This window comes from Chionomys nivalis, chromosome 12 (assembly GCF_950005125.1).
Source record: "Chionomys nivalis chromosome 12, mChiNiv1.1, whole genome shotgun sequence".
Taxonomy (NCBI): domain Eukaryota; kingdom Metazoa; phylum Chordata; class Mammalia; order Rodentia; family Cricetidae; genus Chionomys; species Chionomys nivalis.
Window position 1 is genome coordinate 67,177,529 of NC_080097.1, and position 25,572 is coordinate 67,203,100.

Consider the following 25,572-nt stretch of genomic DNA (forward strand, 5'->3'; position numbering starts at 1 on the left):
GGCTGTTTTCAGTACTGTAGCTCTGTAGTAGAGTTTGAAGTCAGGGATTGTGATGCCTCCAGAAGTTCTTTTATTGTACAGGATTGTTTTGGCTATCCTGGGTTTTTTGCTTTTCTAAATGAAGTTGAATACCGTTCTTTCGAGGTCTTTGTAGAATTTTGTTGGGATTTTGATGGGCATTGCATTGAATCTGTGTTTTTTGGTATTCTTAACATTTTCTTGGTGTTTACATGGATGTAAAACAGACTTGTTTGGCTATTGAGCAGTCAGAATCCCCTTGTAAATGGCAGTGATTAGGAAGGTGGAAACTGTACGCAGTTCACTGGCTCCGTATATTACCAACTCTCTCAAAATTATACACATCACGTTGGAAATGTTTTCTGTTGGCTGTGGAAATTAAAACCCAAGAGCACAGTTTGTTACCATATGAGAGCATTTATTTATGTGCAGACTTTAATGGCTACAGCATTGTCTGCTGTTCTTCATGGTTTAGGATTCTTGAAGAAAGTCAAACCATGGTTGATTTTCCTTAGTAACTTACTTCTTCTGGACTTGGGAAATATTTTACCTTTTAGAAACAAAATGGTAACTGATCTGAAATAGTGCTTTAAATTCGTTAGTAATTTCAGATAGTCACTCAAACAATCTCCTTTTATTACTAATTATACATACATATGTGGGGTATGTGCATGTGAGTACGAGTGCCTTAGGAGCCAGAGGTGTCAGGTCCTCATGGAGTAGGAATTACAGGCAATTGTGAGCTGCCATGGATTCTGGGACCTGAAGTTAGGTCCTCCAGAAGTTACGGTGCTCTTAACTGCTCAGCCACCTCTTCAGCTTAGCAACTCATTTTTAATTATATATTTTGATTTTATGATTGTTGATACTCAGAAATTTGATCTTTATCAAAAACCAATTTTCTCTGTAAATATTTGATTTATTTTGCCTTTAAGAATGGGTTCCCTGCCGGGCGGTGGTGGCACACACCTTTAATCCCAGCACTCGGGAGGCAGAGGCAGGTGGATCTCTGTGAGTTCCAGACCAGCCTGGTTTACAGAGCTAGTTCCAGGACAGGCTCCAAAGCCACAGAGAAACCCTGTCTCGAAAAACCAAAAAAAAAAAAAGAATGGGTTCCCTGGGGCTGGAGAGATGGCTCAGTAGTTGGGAGGACTGACTGATCTTCCAGAGGACTCAGGTTCAATTCCTAGCACCCACAACTGTCTGTCATTTCAGGTCCAGGACCCAACACCCATGGTAAAACACCAGTGTGCATAAAATAAAAATAAATAAATTAAGAATAAGAATGGGTTCCAGATGACAAAATTCTTACTATAGAATTTCTAAATTTTTATTTATTCATCTATCTATCTATCTATCTATCTATCTATCTATCTATCTATCTATCTATCTATCTATCTATCTCTTTGTAGTTTTTCAAGCAGAGTTTTTCTGTGTCCTGGAATTTGCTCTGTAGAGCAGGTTGGCCTCGAAGTCACTGAGATATGCCTATCTCTGCCTCCTGAGTGCTGAGATTAAAGGCATGCTCCACCACTGCACATCCTTTTTTTTTGGATGTAAGGTCTTATAGCTTTGTCTGTCCTGGCATTCTGTGTAGAACAAGCTGGCCTTGAACTCACAAAGAGTCATCTGCTTCTGCCTGGAACTAAAGGTGTGCACTTCCACGTCTGGTTTATGACAGAATTTTTAAAGACTAAACTTTAAAAAAATTTCTTGGTTGAATTAATGTATTTTAAACTACAAAATAAAATTAACTTTTATAAATATGAATAGCCCCTTATAATTAAAATGGAAATTACTTATCTGTACACTTGAATCACTTAACATTCTTCTTAGATACTTGGCTGGAGAAGAAGTGGGGCCACAACGTGACAGAGTTCCAGCAGCGCTTCGATGGGGTTTTGACTGAAGGAGAGGGCCCGAGGCGGCTGAAGAACTTGTACTTCCTGTACTTGATAGAGTTAAGGGCTCTTTCGAAAGTGCTCCCGTTTTTTGAGCGCCCAGATTTTCAGCTCTTCACGGGAGATAAAGTTCAGGATGCAGAAAACAAAGCGTTACTTCTGGAGATTCTTCATGAAATCAAGTAGGTTCTATGTTCTACAACGTATACATTAGCATAGAGACGAGGGGTGGTATCCAAAGTAACTGCATTATTTAGTTAGAGCAGGAAACCATCTTCAAAATAATTTAACTGTAGTTCTGTTCATTGGACTTTAGAACTTTTTGTTTCTTTGAGATGGTTAGATTCTCCTGCTCAGCCTCCTACGAGCTGGGAAAATAGGTGTTTATCACCATACCTGGCCTTCCCAGATCTAGGGTTTCTTGGTTTTACTTTGTCCTGTGTATTACAACTTTTTTTTTTTTTTTTTGGACAGAGTTTCTCTGTAATTCTAATTCTGGGTGTTCTGGAACTTGCTTTGTAGACCAGACTGTCCTTGAACTCAACTGCTCCGCCTGCCTCTGCCTCCCAAGGGCTGGGATTAAAGGCACCACCACCTGTGGTTTTTTTTTTTTTTTAAGTTCTTAATACCAGCATTATTTTTATTTGCGCAGTCTAAGTTTGGGGCCAGACTTCTAATGCACTTAGCATTTAAATTTGAGGATAAGTATTTGTTTGCATTTTTGCTGTTACTGATTTTTATTCTATTTTAATTATTTATCACTGACCAGTAAAATATATTAGCATGACTTTCGATACTTATACGAACATGACCCTTCTCTGTTTAAAACACAGGTCATTTCCTTTGCATTTTGATGAGAACTCTTTTTTTGCTGGGGATAAGAATGAAGCACATAAACTAAAGGTAATTATACTTCAGCCTGTTGAATATGCGGGTGTGAGCGGAAGATCGCAGATTCCCGAAAGAGGCTGCGGAGAGAGGTGGATTGGGATGGGAGCTTGGTTAGAGCACTGGCTTTCCGTTGGGGAAAGCTTTAGTGGCCTTTTGCTCACGAGGATGCCTAATAAATAGGTGTGCACTATGTGTTCAGAACTCTCTCTCTTTTTTTTTTTTTTTCGGTTTTTCGAGACAGGGTTTCTCTGTGGTTTTGGAGCCTGTCCTGGAACTAGCTCTTGTAGACCAGGCTGGTCTCGAACTCACAGAGATCCGCCTGCCTCTGCCTCCCAAGTGCTGGGATTAAAGGCGTGCGCCACCACCGCCCGGCTGTTTTGTTTATCACTACTAGCAGTAGTGAAAAAAAACCGTGTTTCCCCTAATTCCAGGAAAGGACAGCTATAATTTAACATTATCAGAGGTCACCATCCTGATACCGTCTAATCCCACAACTTCCAATATTGACATATAAAACTAAATACTTAGGTTCCTTTTCGGGTAGCGTGGGTTTGGAGTGAGATAGGGCTGGTTTCAAAATATACAGGTTGCTAGGGGAATGAATTTAAGCCTGCTGTCTAACAGTCTGAGTCTTTTAAAGAAATTCATGAGGGGTAGATCAGAGTAGTTTTGGATTTGTGGGAAGACTCGGTGCTAAGAAGGACTCTGGTGTGTAGTAAGGCTCCGTGTGCGCTGCTTTGTTTGGTGCTTTTTGGTTCGCCGTCCATGGTTAGACACATGGAAAGCACACAGAAAACAATTTTTAGTTGATTGCATAAGTATACAACTTACATAAAATCATGTTACATTGTTTTCAGGAGGACTTCCGACAACATTTTAGAAATATTTCGAGAATCATGGACTGTGTTGGCTGTTTCAAGTGTCGACTGTGGGGGAAGCTGCAGGTGAGTCTTGCTCAGTCCTCTTCTTCACTCTTTGTTGAGACGTTTTCTTATTTGTTTTCTTCTTTCTGTTTTAGACTCAGGGTTTGGGCACTGCTCTGAAGATCTTGTTTTCCGAGAAACTGATAGCAAATATGCCAGAAAGTGGACCAAGTTATGAATTCCAGCTAACCCGACAGGAAATAGTCTCATTGTTTAATGCATTTGGAAGGTTAGTTTTAATGTACTGAAATTGTTTCTGCTAGCCATCTAAGTCTGATGTTAATAGGTACATTTTCAGATAAAACTAGGGATGTTATTTTCAGTAAAATTATCTTGTTATACAATCATATGATCTGATAAAATACCTTAAGAATATACACACATACAATTACTACTTGATTATTTTCATCTATTGTTTATATTCCTATCTAATTTACTGACATTTGGGTACTGTTAAATTTGTACATTTTATTGTAATTATTTTGTACATTTGTACATATGTACATGGTATTTTGTTTTTTTCTGTTTTGAGGTGAGATCTCACTTTGTAGACCAGGTTGGGCTTGAACACAGAGATCTGCCAGCCTCTGCCTTCCTCCTGGGATAACAGACATGTGCCATCAGACCCAGCTTATTGTAATTATTTAAAAGCATTTTATTGGTATTATTTTTGAAGGGTATGAGAAGTCACAAATATTTCTATGAACTCAGCATCACACAGAAAGATTAGTAATTCTTCAGAAATAATTATTTCCTGTCAGATGTTTTGAGAAACAGCATGAGAAATGGAAGATACATCAACAGTTTGAAATGTGGATGGTGTTTCCTGCTGGCTCATCTTGATCCTCGGATTGACAAACCTCTCTTCTTCTGTGCTGAGGATTTAGCCATAGCAGGCTAGGCAGCATTCTCTCCTCCCCTCAATTAACATTTTCTTTTCTTTCATTTTCTTGTTCTTGTTCTTCTTCTCCTCCTCCTCCCTTTCCTTCCTTCCTTCCTTCCTTCCTTCCTTCCTTCCTTCCTTCCTTCCTTCCTTCCTTCCTTCCTTCCTTCCTTCCTTCCTTCCTTCTTCCTTCTTTGTTTTTTTGAAACAGGGTTTCTCTGTAGTTTTGGAACATGTCCTGGAACTAGCTCTTGTAGACCAAGCTGGCCTTGAACTCACAAAGATTGCCTGCCTCTGCCCCCCAAATGCTGGGATTAAACATGTACGCCACCACTGCCCAGCTTCAATTAACATTTTTAAGGGCTGCATTTTGTTCACTTAAAAATAATATCAGCCAGGTGGTGGTGGTACCACCTTTAATCCCAGCACTCGGGGAGGCAGAGGCAGGCAGTTGAGATCTCTGTGAGTTCAAGGCCAGCTTGGTCTACAAGAGCTAGTTCCATGATAGGCTACAAAGCTACAGAGAAACCCTGTCTTGAAAACCCACAAATAAAATAAAATAAAAAGTCAAATGTTTTAGGATTGAAATAATTGGCTTAAAAAATTCTCTAGCACCTAGGAGCTTGAGTGTACAATGCAATCGTGTGTTTTACTTTTATCGTAGTAGGGAGCAGAGCTGAAGTGCATGTGAAAGGGAACATGCAGAAATACAATACAGAACAGATTTTACTTTATATAAAAATCGGTGAGAACATTTGGGTCAAAATTGGTTTTTCTCAGTCTTTATTATAAAGATGAATAGCTTTGATTTTTGTACATTTAGTAGTAAATAAAGGTATATTATTTATTGTATTCTTATACTTCTGGATATTTAAATACTTAATTTAATGTTTCTACATTTCCATATTTATATTATGTATGTGATACAAATAACATAATGTATACAAATACATTAATGAATACCTAAAATATCTAAGTATTTTGTACTTATATACTTAAGTATTACATACTAAATACTGATGTGCTTTAAATACTTTAATGTAGCTCTGGATATTTAAAATATACATTTATGTAATTTCATATGTATATATTTTAATACTCCAATATTAAAAGTTAGCTTGTATTTTGGTAATACTATCTTAGGTTTGCTTAGGATTTAAGTAGATTTATGTACCTTTCAAATGACTGAAATAAACTATTTTAAACTTTTTATATACTCTAAAAACGAAAAATCACAGAAAATTTTTGAAAGTGTTCTAAAGTGAAGCGTTTCTTGGTTACAGGATTTCTACAAGCGTGAGAGAATTAGAGAACTTCAGGCACTTGCTGCAGAATGTTCACTGAGGAGGACAGGTTGGAACCGCCTGTTTCTGGACACGGGAGGCCAAAGAACTGAATGTCTCCGAGCAGCCTGAGTGCAGTGGCCTCTCAAGCCAAATGTTTCCAGAAAGCTGCTTTTGTAAAAGGAGAAATACATTGTTTTAAGTAAATGACATTTTTAAAAATTGTGTTCATGTTTAATATTATTGTGAATAAAAGTAGTATTTTGATAATGTACAAATTTTAGTACTAGACAAAGGTTAAGATCACCAAATTCCCATAAGATAAAGGTAGGTGAATGATGTCTTTAGCCTCTTGAGCTAGAGCTGTATTTAAGAAGATGTGATAAAAATAAAGCTAAGGTAGCTGTGACAAATGTTTGTAAAATTCTAAGAGGCTCACCAATAACCCATGGTCATCAGCCTAAAAACACAATGAATTTTCATTTGCCTCGTTTGCAAAGAAAATACTGAATTCCCAGTTAGATTTGAATTTTAGATAAGCAACTAGTTTTCTCTTAAGTGTAAGTATGTTGTATGCAGTATTAGGGCTGTATTTATACTAAAGGTAATTAATTTGTTTTAAGTTCAGGTTTAACTGGGAGGCCTGTGTTTTCCTGGCAACCCTAAAATACACTGGTATGAAACATTCCTTTTAGAGTTATATAGCTATTTTGATTGTCCGTAGAGAAGTAGAACAACTCAAAGGCACAGGAAATTTCTAAACGTTGTAGAAAGATGAATAGATTATATATTTATTCTCATAATACTTCCCCTAATAGTAAATTTTGGGGAAACCTTTATTTTTATATAATTTCAGATTTACAGAAAAGTTTCAAAAACAGTACAAAAAAAATCTGTTTTACTCAAATTGATTGACAGTTGACATGTGTTGTGACTGCTCATCCTGTCCCACACTGGGGACTGATCCAGGACCTCAGGCATGCTAGGCTAGCCCTCCCCCACCCCTAGCTGTGTGCTCAGGCCCTGCTTTATCTTCTGTGTAGACACAGATATCCTGTTTTTTATTTATTGTTTGAGAACTAGTTATGGACATCATGTGTTAATCCAGAATACTTCCGTGTGATGTGCAGTTATTTCCTAAAAATGATTTTGTTTTTTTAGGGAAAGCCAAATCTTATAAATCTTCGCTAAACTAGTAGAAGCCTTAAAATAAAGAAATATATCATGTCTTAATCACCTAAAGTTTGAGTGTTGTTGCCTTTTTTTGACCCATGTAATCATAGGGTATATAATTCATGCTTTTAATACATGAACCTGATTTCTTTTGCCTCCATAAAATGGAACTATAATTTTGATAGGTTTTCATTAGTAGAAGCTTTTCACTAAGAACAATATTTGAAGTGGCTTAAGAATTTACATCACATAGCAATTATAAATGCTGTATACCTCAAAGTTATACCCCTTTTATATCATATATAATGTCTGAGCAGTTAGGATAGGTTGAGATGTCACATAAGAGAAGCAAGATTTATATATGTAAGGTTAGAAACGTCACTTTACACTGCTTGTCTCTTCTCTGTCTCTAAGACTTGGTTCAGTGCCAGGTATATAGTTGGTGTCCAGTATTCGTTGATTGAATGTGTGAGTATGTATTTAGTATACTTTAAATGAATGATCATACAACTATATTTAGCAATGTGTCCTATTTTCCTTTCTCGTTTTTCCCCCTTCTTTTGAATAGGGAAGCAAATGAAAGTCCATTTTCTTGGGGACTTGTAACTAAGTGATCATCATATACAAGGGTATTTCATCACCCATTCTTGTTCTTACTGCTTCCACTTACCGCCTCCCACCTGATTTGCCCTGTGAACTCCGTCCTTACAAATGATGTCTAGCAACTTATTCTAAGTCTATAGTTAACAAGCCATTTCTTGATTTGAACTTCCTGCACTTGACCCTCTTGACAATCCCTTCCTTGAAGTCCCAGTAACTACGTATCCTTGTAAATGGTTCTTTCCTGGATGTCTTTCCTCTGGTCCCCTCATTTAACCTACATGTCACTCCTCAGACTTCTTGTTCTCAGTCACTGTGCTTCACTCTTGAGATTCTTCCCACCCAGTGATGCCCAACAGATCTTAGCTCAGACTTCTCAGTCCCTTTTCCTGCTGGACTCACTTGGATATCCCACCGTCTCTTCTGAAACACACAAACCTACTGTGTGTCTGCTCCTTATTTGGTTAACTTCAGAACCATTGTTCCGTACAAGGCTTCCAGCTCATTCCTCTTCCTCCTGTTGGTGTCTTGAGTTCTGCTGATTTTCTTCCCACCTTTTATTCTCTTTCATTTTTGTTACTGTTATCCAAAGAACTAACAAAGTCTGTTTCCTCATCTCTGTTGGTCCATATTACCAGATTCCGCTAGAAGCATTCAGCCTAATACCCACTGGCAATTTTATGAGCTTTGTGGTTAGAGCCTTTACTTGGTGTCCAAACTCTTCTTGTCTTTGCCACTCTGTTCTGATAAAAGTGTTAAAGGTTTTCAAAAGTCCAGAGTGGATCTTGCTCCAAACCTTGGTAGACACCATATTTGCATTGAGAAACCCAGGCTTCTTTCCAATCTGGGAAATTCCATGCATTCTTGAAATTCTCTTTGAAACTACACCTGTCTCCTCCCTGTGGTCACCACTGTAATTGCAACCTACCTCTACTGAATCACTTATTTTTTATGTACTGTATGTTTTATTTTTTTTTAAAGTGTCCTTTACTAGAATGTGAGCTCCTTAGGGGCAGGAAAAGAAACTATTAATTTTGGAATCTCTATAGCATAATGTTTGGCATATGTAAATGTTTGTTGAATTAACTGCTTCACAGTGACAGCTGTACCTCACTGTCTTTGCTTACAGCAAGGATCAGTAGACTTCAGGGTGGCAATAAAGATGAAAATAATTTAACCTCTGGTGTTGTCTTTGGTCATTCGTGAATGGTGTCTACTTTGGGACAAGTTTGAGGGAGGAAACGATGATGAAAGAATAGCTTGGATTGTAGACTAGACGAACTGTAAGATTCTCAGGAGGGAGATGTCACTATTTCGTGAGGATTTTTCTTAGCTTAGCATTTGAATAAATGTCTACCTAATGACACTACCATTTAAGAACATGGTACTTTATTTCAAACAGGCTGAAATATGTGTTGTGATCCAGATGTATTCATTATTCACTAAAAGCAAATTCCATTTGTAGTGAGATTTTTGAATGAAATTGAATGAATTCCATTAAGGGATATTAAGAAAGCACGCCTCCAAATAAAAGCACATTCATTAACAGTAGTGTTTTATTATAATTTAGTGAAACAACAAATACATTCATTGGCCACAGCTATACCTTTGCAACCAGTTTGACACTGACTGTATAGCTGAGAAACACCATTAAACAATAAAAAGGCTATTACACATAAAAAAGCCACTTCAGCTATAAATTACATTGTCCATAAAACTACAGTCAGCTACAATAGGTGGTTAAGAGTTTCAAAATTAATAGCAACCCAAATAAATAAGGACAAATATTTCTAATCACTGTAGAATTATACACTTCAGCAATGAATTTCGACTTTCTAATCGATGATTGTGAGGAAGGGTTGGGGTTGTCATGTGCTTCAGGGCAGGTGGGCAGGAACTGTAGCCCTTGAACCTTATGAACAGCTCCCTCTGAGAACAGACTTAAAGTGCTGCTAGTGCTTTTGAATTTTTAAGCAAATGGGCAGATTTCTTCTTTGGTGATGTACTGTGAGATGTATAGGAGACAAATGTTAAGAATTTAGGGACTTTATAGGCCAGGTGTAGTGGCGTAAGCCTGAAGGTTGAGGCAGGACGATCTCTGAGTTCAAGGCCAGCCTGGTCTACACAGTGAGTTCCAGGACAGCCAGGACTACATAGAGAGACAGATCTAGTTCCAGGACAGGCTCCAAAGCCACAGAGAAACCCTGTCTCCAAAAACCAAAAAAGGAAAGAAAGAAAAAAAAGGGAATTTAGGTACTTGAGTCAGTGATAAATATAACTAATAAACCTCAAATTCAGCATAGTCAACCAGTGCAGCAAAAAGAATTGAGATTCTTTATCTGAAGAGTTCATGTAATCTTTGTTTACTTTGTCAACCAGGATGTTTGTATAGAGAAGCTTAACTAGAAAAAAATTATCAAAAACAATAGAGTTAGATACCTAACATCATCAAAATAAACTGGTATTCTGAAAAATCGAAAAACTAAAAGAAATCCACAGTTGTAGACTATGGTTAGGTTGTTGTCGTCATAGTACCAAGGCTAGCTTCTGCACTATAAAAGCTGAAATCATTTGTTACAGTAAGAACTTACAAACAAACGCTGTGTATAAGTATGCTTCGGATTAAATTTAAAATCGGTTGTTCATAAAAAGAAGAAAAGTATTTGGCTTTATACCATCCTCTCAAAAGATAGAAAGGATTAACAATGTTTTTAAAGATTCATATATATTTTTGTGAAGTTGCTGCATTAGTTGTTAAAAAGCTGAAAGATTTTAGGTATGAGTACAAATAAGACAGTTTCTAGTCAGTAGACAGAAGAGGGCAGCTGTGTTCGCCCAGTTCCAGAGCAGCTGGTAGATGCTGTGTGGGGTCATCTTTACCTGCGTCAAATCTATGCTGCCTGTCCCCTTGGAATCTGAGGTATTCAGGATCTGCTTTCCATAGAAACACAGGTAGAAAGTGCATCTTAAAATTGTGTTGTCTTTGCCTACTGTTGTGTGTGTGGGCTTGCGTGCACTCAAGCACACTGCTTACATATTTAAAACAGTTTAAATGAAGTCCTAAACTATCCCAATGTTGGTAACCTCTACACTTCTCTTGTTTGCTTATTAATCCAGTACTGGAATTGATTGGAATTAATTTAATTTGGCTTAGCCCATATACAAGGTATAAAATGTGAAAAATAAAGGCAGGATTACCCATTTTATAAAGTATTGCACTTTAGTTCACTGCAAAATGTCTCATGATTTAATTTACCTGAGGACAATCATGACTCAGTAGGTGGGATTTGCTCCATCTCCTTTCAGATAAATTGAATACGTTTTGAAAACATACTGTTTTTAACTTAGCACTTTTTAAAATGAACTATCCCTAAGTGCATCTGTAAGCTTGTTTGTTAGTCCCAAGAAGTGCTACTGAAACCCCCTATGCAAAAGTCACTATTGCTTCTGGAAGAATCATGCTTAAACTGCTACTTACCTTAGTCGTACAGAATAGTCACTTGACCAGTCCTGCTCAAAGCCACACAGTCTCCACTGGCTCACTGTTAAGAACACTACCAGCCAGCAGCACCATGAAGGGTTTCTACTATCACTTGTTTAAAATAATGGAGTAATTTTAATCAAAATTGTTTTCAAAACATGCTTTAAAAACTGTCTTCAATGTTACATGTTTTTAAAAGGAATGATACATTTTTAAGCCTTAACTCTGTGCACTGATCACACTCTAAAGCTGCAGTTGGGTAAGGATTCCATGGAGAGTACACCTCTGAATTTCTAGGTTTTGATTTTTTGTGGAAAAACTGCCTTCTGAACTGGTGTACAATAATATTCTGGTGTGAATACTCAATACTTGAGCGTGGCTTTGGGGACTGCAAAGTATTCTTTCTGAACACAGGGCAAAGTGCAAATATGCAAATGTGCGTTGTACACTCAAAGTTAGGAGGTTCTGAGGTCATCAAGTACCTTAGCATCTAATCTCTCTTTCTCCTCCGAACTTCGAATTTCACTATGCAGAGGTCAAAACGAACAGCTGTGTTTTGAGGATCTCCACGAAACACAGCTGGATTTCCAGGTTTTGCTAGTTGCAATAGATGACGCAATGTTGATGGAGATGCTTTTAAAGATGCTGAGTACACGTACACATCCGTGAAAACAGTTCAAGATGCCTGCTGCGGGAAAGCCCTCAGTTCTGCGGAGTCACGTAGAATCGATGGTGACTCCTCAGGTCCAGGTTACTGCATGTGAAGAGCAAGGGAGCAGTGTCTGTCACAGGGCCATTCAGCGGCGGGGTCACTGTGTAGGTGCCGCTGCCACACCCAGCCATGGTGCCGTACCAGCCCAAACTTTGCGAGTTTGATAAACTGCAATAACAAAAAAGTAAGGCAAAGAAGCCAGAGGGCTGTGATTAGAAGAAGCCACACTGGCATTTTTAACATTTCCAAAGAATTTCACAACACAGGCTTTCTACACAATTTAATGGCTTCTATCTGATATCTCTGCCTTGTAACACATATCACAGAAGAGACAGAATGCACCTGACAATAATAATATGCTCTATGTGCTATGCTTTGCTCCAACACATCTGTATGTATGTATGTATGTATGTATGCATGCATGCATGTATGTATGTATGTATGTATGTGTCCCTTTTACTCCTCATCTCAAGCCCACGCACCAGGCTGTGTTACCATCCTACTTCACAGATGAGGTACAGGACTTCTTGTCCAGGTGAAGTTAGAGTTACTGAGAAGGGATCAAGCTGGAAGAGTCCTGTTGGTGTATGATAAGGCTTTCTTTCTGATGGTTTTGAACTATGGGGGCGCAGGAAGCCTTTTCTTTTCTGACCTGGAACTGCACCGGGAACAAGGAAGCAAATATACAGTGTACAGCAACCCTTCCCTGCCTGGTACTGCATGCTTTCACTTTGCCCGAGGTTCCCGATTCGAGTCCCAGGTAAGTCTGTACTGTGTGTGTGTGATGTAATGTGTCTGTGCTGTGTGTGACTGTGTATGAATGTCTCTGTGCTGTGTGGATGACGTCTACATGCATAATTAATTGGAAAAAAATATTTTTTCAGAAAGGCTTCAGGTCAGCTGATAGTTGTTTATAGAGCATGTTGTACCATATGGCTAAGTCCCAATATGTTAAACAGTTCATGATCATATTTATCGACATATTCTGCCAAATCACCTGTTTAATGGGTGGGTTAAAGCTCGGAATGGTTTTTGCAAACTATTTCAATGATAAATCAGTCTAAGGGACTAGTTACATCTACCTTCCTTCTCGTGAGCTCCCCAGTCTTGGCAAGTCGTCATCACTGTCATACCGTCTTGGATTGTCGAAAAAGAAAGCTCTGGAGCTGTAGCTATGGCTGCTCACTATGCCAGCCGGTGCCTGTGGAAGCAGCGTGAGAGACTGGGTAAAGGCCGGAGACCAGAATCTGTGAGTTTTAGTCTCAGACTTACTAAAGCAGAAACTCAGGATAAATATTCCTTGCTTTAAAAAAAAAATGGGATTGAGCATGGGGGATATTATGATATCTTACCAGGTTCTGGTTTAATCTCTGTGCCCGGAAAAACAGTACCACTGACCACGCTGGTACGTGTTCCCACAGAAAGAGGACCATTCCGAAGACGATGTATTCTCCTCCACTTCCGTCTTCTCCACGAGCCTGCCCACAGAGCGTGGCAGAGCATTTTACACCGCTTTTATATTTAAGCAATCACTTGCCACAAGTGATATATATATATTATTTATATATATATATATATATAAATCTGAACCAAGTATTAAGATTCACGCAGTTCTTTCATCCATATAGGACATTAGCTGTATTCACTGCCTAATGACAGACAATTACCTAGAGATATTAAAAATATCACCCTTTAAAAAGCTAGTGAATAGGCGTATGACTAACAGGTTTCCAGCGTTACTATTATTTACAAAATAAATTATTATCTTAGATAAGACTTTTTGAAGAATGATTCCAAGGTTCACATCAAATGGTAAAATTTAAACAGTTTTACAGAGAGTGGAGACTGCATAAAACCAAATGTTCTTGCTAGGACTAACTTAATTATCAGGTGTATCAGCTAGAGACTGGTAATGTGTGACAGATACTTACCTTATCTGAAAGATTATCCCAGCCATAATTAAACGGACTCTCCAATGAATCCTGTGATATGGCGATCACTACCAGGTTGTAACAAGCTCTGGAGGAGTAGAGAAGAATGACTACGGAGCCGACGACGACAGTCTGGCACAGAGACATGCCCTGTGGAAATGAGACGCACAGGCAAGGTTTCAGCGTGTTTCTGCGGTGAGCGAGCCCTCCATCTGCATACAGCAGTCACCGCTTGCAGAGTCCCCCCTAGAAAGCTGAGTGGATTATTCTGCCTATCATTCCTGTTCCTGGATTGCATCATGTTTAATTTGTGTGAGTGCTTCGGCCACTTGCCAAATGGCAGCTGAAGGAAGATTTTGTTTTGCCAAAGTTGCTTTCTTCCTGTAGTAATACATGAACAGACAAACTGGCCATAATTGATTCTAATCAATATGGTCTAATCAAAGTAGGATGGGGGAATGGAAGCACTAATCCACTTGATACACTTTTTTTCTGATACAAAGCAAGAATAGAAATTCAGCTCTTTGCATATTTGCTCCATTTATTAGGAAATGGATGATAGTCCTTTGAGTGACAATATATTGCTGACATTAATCCAAGTCCTCAACTATGCTTTCCAATGTGTAACAGTCTATACTATGTCTTTTACCATTTCCCCGGAGATAGAAATTATTGTTACATTTTGGTTGTCAACTGTCTTGAGCACAAGGAAGAGGGCTGTGATGGTATTGTTTGCAGGGACTCTCAACCTGGGGTCTTTATTTTAATACAGTTGGTTTCCTTTGTAATCCTCCATATTTTACCTTCGAGTTAAAAACATTATTCTAGGGGCTGGAGAGATGGCTCAGTGGTTAAGAGCACTGCCTGCTCTTCCAAAGGTCCTGAGTTCAATTCCCAGCAACCACATGGTGGCTCACAACCATCTATCTGTAATGAGGTCTGGTGCCCTCTTCTGGCCTGCAGACATACACACAGACTACTGTATACATAATAAATAAATATATATTAAAAAAAAAACAAAGAAAAAAAACATTATTCTAAGAGATAAGAGCATTGCCAAAAAGACTGATCCATTTCAAGTAAACACTCAACATGGTAATTTGGAAGTTTGTGTTCAATTGTCACAAGCTTAAGGAACAATGACAACATTTGGCACTCAAGGTCCAGGGGCACTAAATGACCTGTATGTCACAGAGGAGTACTCCTACAGGAGAACTCTCCTCTGATCTTTATGATATCCAAGAAGAAAAACCAGTTTAATATTATCTGGCCAGAACTGAACTCCATTTTATACGTTAACATGTTTGGTAGTCTGTTTCCCATTTTCACTGTGATCTGAAGCTATGAAGCTCCCTGCCCTGCTGGGAGGGCTCCTTGTGCTTTTCTGCTGGTTCATGATCATAGGTATTGATGAACATCTTTCTAGAATAAGGACATATAGCTAAGCAGGGCCCCTATTCAATGTTTAAACAAAGTCATATATGGCTCTAGTAATATAGTACTGTTTTGCAGACTGGGACAAAAATTAACCTGGTATAGGATTGTTTGCGGACTGTTCTGAATTCTGGCTCCATGTCAGAACTGAAAGAGTGGCTCACACAAATAAGCTTTAAGTGCAGCTCTTTGGAGTCTCTCTCACTGACTGCTCTGTGAGCACAATCCTGAGTTGAGTTCACTTGACTTCCTAACTCTCGCAGCACAAGACACTCTTTCTTACGTGGGTACTTTTCATTAAATGTTCAATCCCATATGAGCCAGCGATTTTAAATACTAGAGCTTATGTCTTTAGTGAACGTTTAAATTCACGTTTTCAAAGAAAGCAGAGAAGATGATTTCAGTTTATGTGGGAAACCACCCAGTGGTCACTGGGAATAAAATCCCCACTGTATCTCAAGTGCAGAATTTAAGGACCCAACTAGGATGTCAGAAGCTAATATTTGTTTGTTTGTTGGATTATCTAATTTTTCTTCAGTGAAAGAATGAAGCTCCACATCTGGGTTATTAAGACAGCCTTCATGACCCTGATACCAATGACCAGAGGGTGTACCGCCTTAAAGCTGGATGAAGACCTATGGAGGTTATCTTTTACTTTTTTATGTTTTTTTTTTTTGTTTTGTTTTGTTTTGTTTTGTTTTGTTTCAAGACAGGGCTTCTCTATGTAACCCTGGCTGTCCTGGAACTCATTCTGTAGACCAGGCTGGCCTGAAACTCACAGAGATCCACCTGCCTCTGCCTCCAAGTGCTGGGATTAAAGGTGTGTGTCACCATGCCCAGCCCTTTTTATGTCCTTAAAATGAGTTACTCTTTATACATGTTTATTAACTCATTGAGTATGCTTAAAAAAAGGAGGGTTCTCAAACTTTTTAAATTGTAATGAAAACTATTTTTTTTTTTTTTTTTTGGTTTTTTTCGAGACAGGGTTTCTCTGTGGTTTTGGAGCCTGTCCTGGAACTAGGTCTTGTAGACCAGGCTGGTCTCGAACTCACAGAGATCCGCCTGCCTCTGCCTCACAAGTGCTGGGATTAAAGGCGTGCGCCACCACCGCCCGGCTGAAAACTATTTTTAAAAATAAAAAGTTGTAGTAACTAAAAATACTTCGTATAATTTAAATACATGCCAAATTTTCCAGAAGCACATATAATGTGTGAAATTCCTTTTATAATTATGGAAATTACATCAAACTTGTATTTTGTTTTTTTCAAAATTTTATCAAGAGTTCAATTATTTCATAAAACTATATCAATATTGCTTGACATATGTGATAATGGAAAACACCCACCTCTGCCTCTGCCACCACCCCCATTCATGATTTTTTTTTTTTTTTTTCCGAGACAGGGTTTCTCCATAGCTTTGGAGCCTGTCCTGGAACTAGCTCTGTAGACCAGGTTGGCCTCGAACTCACAGAGATCCGCCTGCCTCTGTCTCCGGAGTGCTGGGATTAAAGGCATGCGCCACCACCGCCTGGCCCCATTCATGGTTCTTATGTCTGGAGACAAATGTCTGATTATATCATGCTCCCAAATTTACAGATTGATGTTTGTTAACTTCTTTTATTTGCTCTTTATACTTTAATTATGTGTTTACTACAGTAATTTCTTGTTTGTTTTTGTTTTTCAAGACAGGGTTTCTCGGTAGCTTTGGGAACCTGTCCTGGTTCCTTGTAGACCAGGCTGGCCTTGAACTCACAGAGATGTGCTTGCCTCTGCCTCCCTGAGTGCTGGGATTAAAGGTGTGCACCACCACCACCCGGCCTTACATTATATTTTATTTGTATAGTAGTTAAAGTATATTGATTTCAGGACAGAAGATAGTTATTAAAATATTTATTACTAGGTCCAGTGAGATGGCTCACCAGATAAATGTGCCTGTTACCAATTCTGAAGTCCTGAGTTTGATCCCCAGAACCCACACGATGGAAGGAAAGAACAGACTCTCACAGTTGTCCTCTGACCTCCTCACGTGTATACACACACACACACACACACACACACACACACACCACACAATAAGTAAATACAAGAAATTTATCAGTTTGTTCATAAAAGGGTAGATTGGTACTGGCAGAGCTGAGAATCACTATCATAACCGACTTCCTCATAAGAACAGCACATATGAGAGGCAGTTGAAAAGAACTAAAAAGCAAAAAAAGGTACTTGGGAAGATGTTGACTGTAGAGTTTATTCTTTGATTTAATTCCGTACATTATATCAAACCTTTGTTTGATAATGCATGAAAGGATTAAGTTTAAAAACAATGTAAAGATAAAAATCTTCAGTAAATATACATTTGAATTTTCTGTCTCCCCTTCAAGTTAATAAAACATCAAACTAGAATCAATCCAGAGTTTAAAAAATTATGAAACATGTATCACTATGCTCCCTGGATGTTCTTGAACTCTTTGAGCTCTAGTAAAATTCCATCTTAAGCCTCCTGAATATCTGGAACTACTATATGCCATGGCACCCTGCTTGAGTTAGATTTTAAAGGAACATATTATTGAAGAAAAGTATGTTAAGAAGAACAAAATAGGGCCTGGAGATACGGCTCAGAGGTTAAGAGCATTGCCTGCTCTTCCAAAGGTCCTGAGTTCAATTCCCAGCAACCACATGGTGGCTCACAACCATCTGTAATGGGGTCTGGTGCCCTCTTCTGGCCTGCAGGCATACACACAGACAGAATATTGTATACATAATAAATAAATATTTTTAAAAAAAGAATAACAAAATAGAATGTTGTAAGAATTACCTAAGTTAGCTATCAAAGTGCGAGATCACATATACACACACACATCAGAGAGACAGAGACAGAGAGAGTGTGTGTGAAAATTTTCACTTTGTGAAATAAAATAACTGCCTGAATAAAATAGATTAACTGCTTAAACCTATAAACAGTGTAGGGTATTTTCAGTGGGGAAAGGGCAAAGAATCAAAAACAATGATACAATTCATAAAACAACTTATAGAAAAACTGTATATAAACACACACACACACACACACACACACACACACACACACACACACACACACATATATATATCAAGGAAAGAAAACCAGGGCTTCAGAAAATAAACGGGAGTTACCCCGCAAAGCTCAGAATTGAAAAATAAAAAGGGCGCAACCACTGATGGGCTACCAAGAATAGCCACCATCATCAGTCCACAGGGCTCCACGGCCGCTCATCAACAGCCAATCCCTAGACAAAAACACGCGCATTTCTGTTTTTCAACCTAGTTCTTCCTTTAGAGCTTCATATAAGTGAATCAAAGACTATGGACTTGCTTTCAGATTTCATTCATTTTACATATCTCAGTGTCACCAGAGGTTACCTCTTGTCATTGCTGAGGGTGACCAAGTTCTCATGTTTTGCCATGGCTTTTCCTGGTTTAGCACTTGAAAAACCCACATTCTAGAAAACTCCAGGAAAACTGGGGCAGTTAATGTATTAATTCCACTGTATAATTACGTTAATTTGTTCACACAACATCTTGGTCACATGTATTTTTGTTAGTGGGCAGCTTCTGGGTACACCCCTAATCTTTTTTGTGTATATATGCTTTCATTTCTTTTGGACAGATAGCCAAGAGTGTAATTTTTGAGATTCAACTTCTTCTTGCAAGAATCACATCTTCTTCCAAGCTGAATGTGTAACTTTATACTTTCAACAGGTCTGAGTTCCAGCAACTTCATGCAGTTGGCCTGTCCTCGACCCTGTTGGGGTTGGCAAGCTTTCTGTTGTAGGTTTGCTGCTGGATGTGTCTCTGCCTCTCCGTGATTACTAATGATACTGTATTTTTGGCCTTTTGTACATTTGTGAATAATCTATTCAAATCTTTTCACACCTTCTAACTTAGCGTGCCTTTTAAAAATATCTGCATTGTAGAAGATTTTTATAAATGCTGGGCAGTAGATCCTCATTAGATATGTGCATTGTAAATACTTCTCAAGGCTGTGGTTTGCCTTTGCATTTTCTTACTCCTGCCTTTTGATGATGTTTTAAAATTCAACTAAGTCTAATTTATCAACTTCGTTCTTCTTGGTTATTATGTGTGCTTTCTGACCTAAGTAATCTTTGCCTGTACCCAACTTGTACAGGTCTTGTTTTTTTTTTTTTTCCACTTTGAACTTTGTCTGTGTGTATGTGCATATATATATGAATACACAGACATATAGATATATGAATAATGGATCTAGGAGGTTCTACTGTATAAGTTATCTAATCGCTCTGTCTCTATTAGTTTAAAATAATTCCTTTTCACCACGCGGTGGTGGCACACGCCTTTAATCCCAGCATTTGGGAGGCAGAGGCAGGCAGATTTCTGCGAGTTCGAGGACAGCCTGGTCTACAAGAGCTAGTTCCAGGACAGTCAGGGCTGTGACACTGAGAAACACTGTCTCAAAACAACAAAAACAACAACAACAACAGCATTCTTTTTCCATTTGGATTGCTTTTAGCATCTTTATCAGATATGAGAACACAACATATATGTGACTTGACATAAAGATCTTATTCTGTTGTATGATCTATTTGCCTATTGTCATTCTTTTTTTTAAAAAAATATTTATTTATTTATTTATTTATTTATTTATTTATTTATTTATTTATTATGTATACAGTATTCTGTTTATGCCTGCTGGCCAGAAGAGGGCACCAGACCTCATTACAGATGGTTGTGAGCCACCATGTGGTTGCTGGGAATTGAACTCAGGACCTTTGGAAGAGCAGGCAGTGCTCTTAACCTCTGAGCCATTTCTCCAGCCCCTGCCTATTGTCATTCTTAAAATCCCTTTATTATAATGAACTCACAGATAAAAGCATCACACATTTGATTAAGTAGCTGCTCAAATGAGCACCTGCCTGTCCCAAACGCCATGCATCTCAGTGAACTTCTATACCGCTAGAACTGCTGATCTGAAGCTGCAGAGCCTTCGTGTAGGGCATTAATTTTCAGTGCCTTACATACTGTGTGCCTCATCCTCATGCTGTCCTTCTTCGTTGCCTACTCTTACCCTTTCTTGGTCTCTTTTCTAAATGTCATACTATACCCACACTTAGAGCTATTTGCATGTGAATACACATACATTATAGGCTGGATCTGTACATGAGGGAGAACATGCATTTATTTTTGAGTCTGAGTGACCTTACTTATTTATCAATATTATACAGTCTAAGTCCATCCATTTTCCTATAAATTTCATTTTCTTTACAACCCAACAATGTTCCATTTTGTGTATGAACCACATTCTTTTTTTTTTTTTTTTTTTTTTTTGGTTTTTCGAGACAGGGTTTCTCTGTGGCTTTGGAGCCTGTCCTGGAACTAGCTCTTGTAGACCAGGCTGGTCTCGAACTCACAGAGATCCGCCTGCTTCTGCCTCCCAAGTGCTGGGATTAAAGGCGTGCGCCACCACTGCCTGGCTTGAACCACATTCTTATGATCACATTTCATCTGCTGATGGACATCTAGATTGGCTCCATTTCCTCTCTAAAATAGGTTTACTCCAGTAGCAATAAACATGTGTGGAAATATCTCTATGATAGGAAAGAACTCTCTGGGTATATGCCCAGGAGTGAAATAAGTTGGGTCATATGGTAGTTCTATTTTAATATTTTAATTAATCCATAATCACTGTATTAATTTGCACTTCTACCAGCAGTGGATAAGGTTCCTCTTTCCCCACATTCTCGCCAACATTTGTTGGCAGATTTCTGATGAGCCATTCTGACTGTGGTGAGGTGTTATATCAAAGTGGGGTTATTTTGTATTTTCCTGATGTCTAGGGATGTTGTGTATTTAAAAATAGCTTGGGGCTTTTAAAAAACTATCTGTTTCATTAGCCCATTTATTGATTGACAGTTTTATTTGCTGGGTATTTGACTTTTGCATTTTGTTATAAATTCTGTATATTACTTCCTATTTGAAATACAGAAGCTTCTTAGTTTCATTTGTTGAGACTGAGGTTACTTCCTGTGCTCCTGAACTTCTGTTCAGAAAGTCCTTCCCTGCCCCCCATGTCTTCTGAACAGTATCCACTGTTTTCTTCTAACAGCTAAATTATGTTGGCCCACTTTGGAGTGACTTTTTTTTTTTTTTGGCTGTAGCATGTTTATTGAACATAGGGATTTTAAGTCATCGCAACTGATTATTTCCAGATAAAAAAGCCGAATTCTAGAGAAGTTAAATGGTTTGTCCAGAATTTCCACCGGGTTATCTGTAGAGAGCTGGGATCTCTGAACTGGCTCTGACACTTGCTCAGATAAACCTGGATGGATTTGTTCTGTGACTTCCTTCTCACTGTTCCATGACGATCAGAGCCCATGACACAAACCCAAAGCTTCTTTGAGTGAAGGGAACCAGGAAGGCCTGGGTCCCACTGACTAGCCAAGGTGAGCAATGTGGAAGGTGAGCAATGGTCAGGGCCAGTCACAGTGTGAAGAAACTGAGGGCTTAAGAGGGCTAGCCTGCAGACTTTTCCTCTGCATCCTGTTCTTTTATGGTGTGCGTTTAAAATTAACTGGATCACTTGCCAAGAAATTTTGGGGGTCGTTTCTCCCTGAAGGCTGCCATCCCTTCCAGCCGGTCCTGGGTTGGGATGTTCCCTGATGCAATGTCCACCTCCATTCCTCGGTTGATGGCAACTTTGCCCAGTCGCACAGCAATGGGAGCCTGGGGCAGGATCTCCGGAGCCAGTGCCAGTGCCCGGTGGTAGGCAGCATTACCCTCATCATTCTGCGCCACAGCGTGATTTACCAGGCCCAGCTGATAGGCCTGCATCTCATCCAGTCTCCGGCCTGTGAAGATGAGCTCCTTTGCTAGGGCCACGCCCAGGCAGCTGGGCAGCCTCTGAGTCCCCCCTGCTCCTGGGAGAAGTCCTCGGGTGGTCTCAATTAGCCCCATGACAGCTGAGGAAGCTGCTATTCGGAGGTCACAGGCCAGGGCCAGTTCCAGGCCCCCGCCCAAGGCAAAGCCGTCCATGGCTGCAATAGTGGGTGCAGGGAAGGCAGCAATCTCACTCATCAGGAGCCGCTGGACAAAGAACCCCACCTCCTCAGCAGTCATCCGCTCCCCGCTCCTTCAGGCCTGCACCTGTACGGAACACACCCTTCACTCCACTTCGGAAGATCAGGACGCGGACTTGCTGGTTCTCCCGAAGCTGTGCCAGAGATTCCAGCAGCTCACTGACGAAGATGTTCCGCAGGGCCTTTCGGGCATGAGGTCTGTTCATCAGAATTTCAGTGATTCCTTGGTCCGGACCTGTCAGCGCCTGCACTTGGATCTCGGGTGTCCTGGTCGTCGCGTTGGAGGCGCAGCCGCGGGCCCCCAGGGAACTCCAGGGGCGCGAGAGGCGCAGCACGCGGGGCAGGGCGTGCAGCATCGGGGAGCAGGCTGGCTAGGTAGCGCGGAGACCCTGAAGTGACTTTTATACAAGGTGACAAGATAGTGTCTATTTTCATTCTTCGGCAGGTAGACATCCAGCTTTGTCAGCACCGTTTATTGAATGGGTTATCCTTTTTTTCCATGGCATGTTATTGCTTCTTTTGTCAAAAATTAGAAGCCATAACTCTGCTGTTCTATTCCCAGGTCCTAAACTCTGCTCCGTTGGTCTACTTGTCTGTCTTAAGCTAGTAGCACAGTCTAAGTTACTGTAGTTTTGTGACCAAGTTGCTCAGTGATAAATCCTAAATCCCTTTCTTTTCACTGCTTTCATCCACACCATTGAACATATCCATTAGCTCCATATGACTATTTATATTTAAATGAAATGGTCCTGTCATCACCATTGAGTGCTCAGCAATCATCTATGGTCATGAACCAGAATGAACATTACAGCTATAGAAAACTTTCATTGCCACAGAAAAATTACAGAAAAAAAATCCCACTGTGTTAAGTATTTTACGTTTGCTTTTTCACACAAATTTTGAGATCAACAATAAAAAATTTTAAGATATGACATGCAAAAATCTGTGCACATTAAGGAATACAACTTAATAAGCTGACCAGCTTGTTTAATTTTAGTTTTTAAGGGAATTTATGGCTAGTTGGTTCAGTTGGTTAACTGCTTGCTGTGTGAGCATGAGAGCACCCACATGAGAAGATGGGCATGGCTGCACTATGCTTGCAATCCTGGGGTTGCAATCCCTGGGACCTGTCGGCCAGTTAGTCTTCCCAGATGGGTGAGTTCCAGGATCAGCAAGGACCCCGTCTCAAAAATTAAGGTGGAGATTAACTAAAATCTGAGAATGCACCATATTTTCCTTAGTTGTTCAATCCTCCAACAATTATGAAAGTCAAAGTAGCCACTGTCATTAACTGGCTATTGTGACAATGCCTAGTGGTGCTATCAAAAGGCTGTGGTCACGCTCTCAGTTCATAACCTACTAAAGACGCAATATAGAGGACACACCAGGTACCTGGACCTGGTCAAGGAGTTACTTAGTGAGCAACAATTCAACACCATGACACAGAAGTCTCACTGAGCGCTGCCAACAGTTCAAATGAAAGAAAATAGCTCACAAAAATAAAGCAAGCAAGGAAATAACACAGAAGCATAAATCCCAATGCAAGTAACACAAGAAATCAAGACAACATAACTCCTCCAAAGATTACTTATCCCTATAACAATGACATCTAGTTGGAATTAGATGAAATCTGAAAGAACTTAAGATAATGATTATAAGCATGTTTAGAGATACAGACAACTTGCTATGGATGGAATGAAAGAGCAACTCAGCAAAATGGCTGAAGAAAATATTGAAGAAAAACCAGTCTTAAGTCTGAAAATAAAAAAATATAGTCAAATAAAAAACTCTGCAGAAAGCCTCAGCAGTATATGGACCACAGAGAAGACAGAATCTGAGCTTGCAGACAATTGGAAGTCCAGCAAGGATACAGATAACAAGGTACTAGTAGGAATTCCAAGCTAGAGGACCTGGGAAAGACCAAATTTATGGGTTATAGAATCTCTTTCTAAAGTCATAGAAAACATCTTCAAAAGAGTCAGGACAGAAGATTTCCCATAGTCAGGGAAAGAGATGCCAACCCACATTGAAGAGGTGTTAAGGATAACAAGCAGACAAGATGAGAAAAAGAGCCCCCCCTATAATTAAAACACTAATTATAATTAAAACATTAAATATATATAGAAAAACAAAAAACGTATACTGAATATGGCCTGGGAGAAACAGCAAGTCACATGTAAAGGCAGACCCATTGGAATATCATCAGATTATCCAATGGTGTAACCCGAAGGGCTTGCTATGATGTATTTCAAGTTGCAAAAGATAATTGCCAACTCAGAATACTATAATCCAGCTGAACTATCTGTCATAAGGGAAGGAAATGTACTTCCATGATAAAAATGGACTAAGGAATTTATGACTCCTAAGCTCTTACTTTTTAAGACAGGGTCTCATTATTTAGCCCAGGCTGGTCTAAATATTCTTACCTCAGTCATCCAAATATTGGGATTACAAGTTTGTGCCATCACACCTGGATATTTCTACTTAATTCCCAATTTTATATCTTTTTTTTCTTGGTATACTGAACAGAATTATATCCTCAAAAATCTACCAATATATTCCTTTATTCCTGGTCTTAGGTACAGGGAAATTTAATATTTAAGTTGACTATAATATTTAAGAATGATATTGTGTGTTTTAAGAATAGATGTTTTGAGCTGGAGAGATGGCTCAGTGGTTAAGAGCACTGACTGCTCTTCCAGAGGTCCTGAGTTCAATTCCCAGCAACCACATGGTGGCTCACAACTACCTATAATGAGATCTGGTGCCCTCTTCTGGCCTACAGGCAGAATACTGTATAAATAAATAAATCTTTTAAAAAAAGAATAAACGTCTCTTTAACCCAATAGAAGCAATTTCCTCTATTTCCTACTAACTGAATGTTGTTATATCTTTATTATTTATTCTTCTCTCATACAATATATCCCCTCCTCCTAGTGTTCTCCATCTCGTGTTAAATCTTTTTTAATCACGAAGGGGGCTGAATTTTGTCAAATAACTGCTTTTCTGTGTCTACTGAAATTATGTGGTCTTTCTCTATTGCTCTCCGGTATGTGTATGATGCATGCATGTGTGTATGATGTTTGTGATAATGAATGTGGGTATGTGAGCACCATGGTGCAGACTGTACGGAGGTTAGAAAAAGCCTTAGGTGTCAATCATTGCCTTCCTTCTACCTTGTCTGAGCAGAGATCTCTCTTCTGTTGTTTTGCCACTGCTTTCCCAGGCTAGTCTGTCCAGCTTCTACAGACTGTCCTGCCT

At 39.2% G+C, this 25,572-nt stretch overlaps 2 protein-coding genes and 1 pseudogene across 4 annotated transcripts in view; 1 reads left to right on the top strand and 2 right to left on the bottom strand.

The window, feature by feature from the left end:
• Window positions 1-8,847, top strand: part of Ero1a (endoplasmic reticulum oxidoreductase 1 alpha) — a 40,975-nt gene extending 32,128 nt beyond the window's left edge. For both annotated transcript variants that reach the window (XM_057786132.1, XM_057786133.1), the window contains exons 12-16: window positions 1,855-2,101; window positions 2,753-2,822; window positions 3,668-3,754; window positions 3,829-3,962; window positions 5,900-8,847. In XM_057786132.1, the coding sequence (XP_057642115.1) occupies window positions 1,855-2,101; window positions 2,753-2,822; window positions 3,668-3,754; window positions 3,829-3,962; window positions 5,900-5,960 (599 nt within the window). In that variant the 3' untranslated portion in view covers window positions 5,961-8,847. The remainder of the gene's footprint in view (window positions 1-1,854; window positions 2,102-2,752; window positions 2,823-3,667; window positions 3,755-3,828; window positions 3,963-5,899) is intronic.
• Window positions 8,848-9,279: 432 nt separating this feature from the next.
• The window catches only part of Gpr137c (G protein-coupled receptor 137C), a 74,328-nt gene continuing 58,035 nt past the window's right edge, over window positions 9,280-25,572 (bottom strand). For both annotated transcript variants that reach the window (XM_057785998.1, XM_057785996.1), the window contains 4 exons: window positions 13,797-13,946; window positions 13,218-13,343; window positions 12,948-13,066; window positions 9,280-12,033 (listed from right to left, as the gene is read on the bottom strand). In XM_057785998.1, the coding sequence (XP_057641981.1) occupies window positions 11,856-12,033; window positions 12,948-13,066; window positions 13,218-13,343; window positions 13,797-13,946 (573 nt within the window). In that variant the 3' untranslated portion in view covers window positions 9,280-11,855. The remainder of the gene's footprint in view (window positions 12,034-12,947; window positions 13,067-13,217; window positions 13,344-13,796; window positions 13,947-25,572) is intronic.
• Window positions 21,258-23,026, bottom strand: LOC130884808 (enoyl-CoA hydratase domain-containing protein 2, mitochondrial-like; annotated as a pseudogene).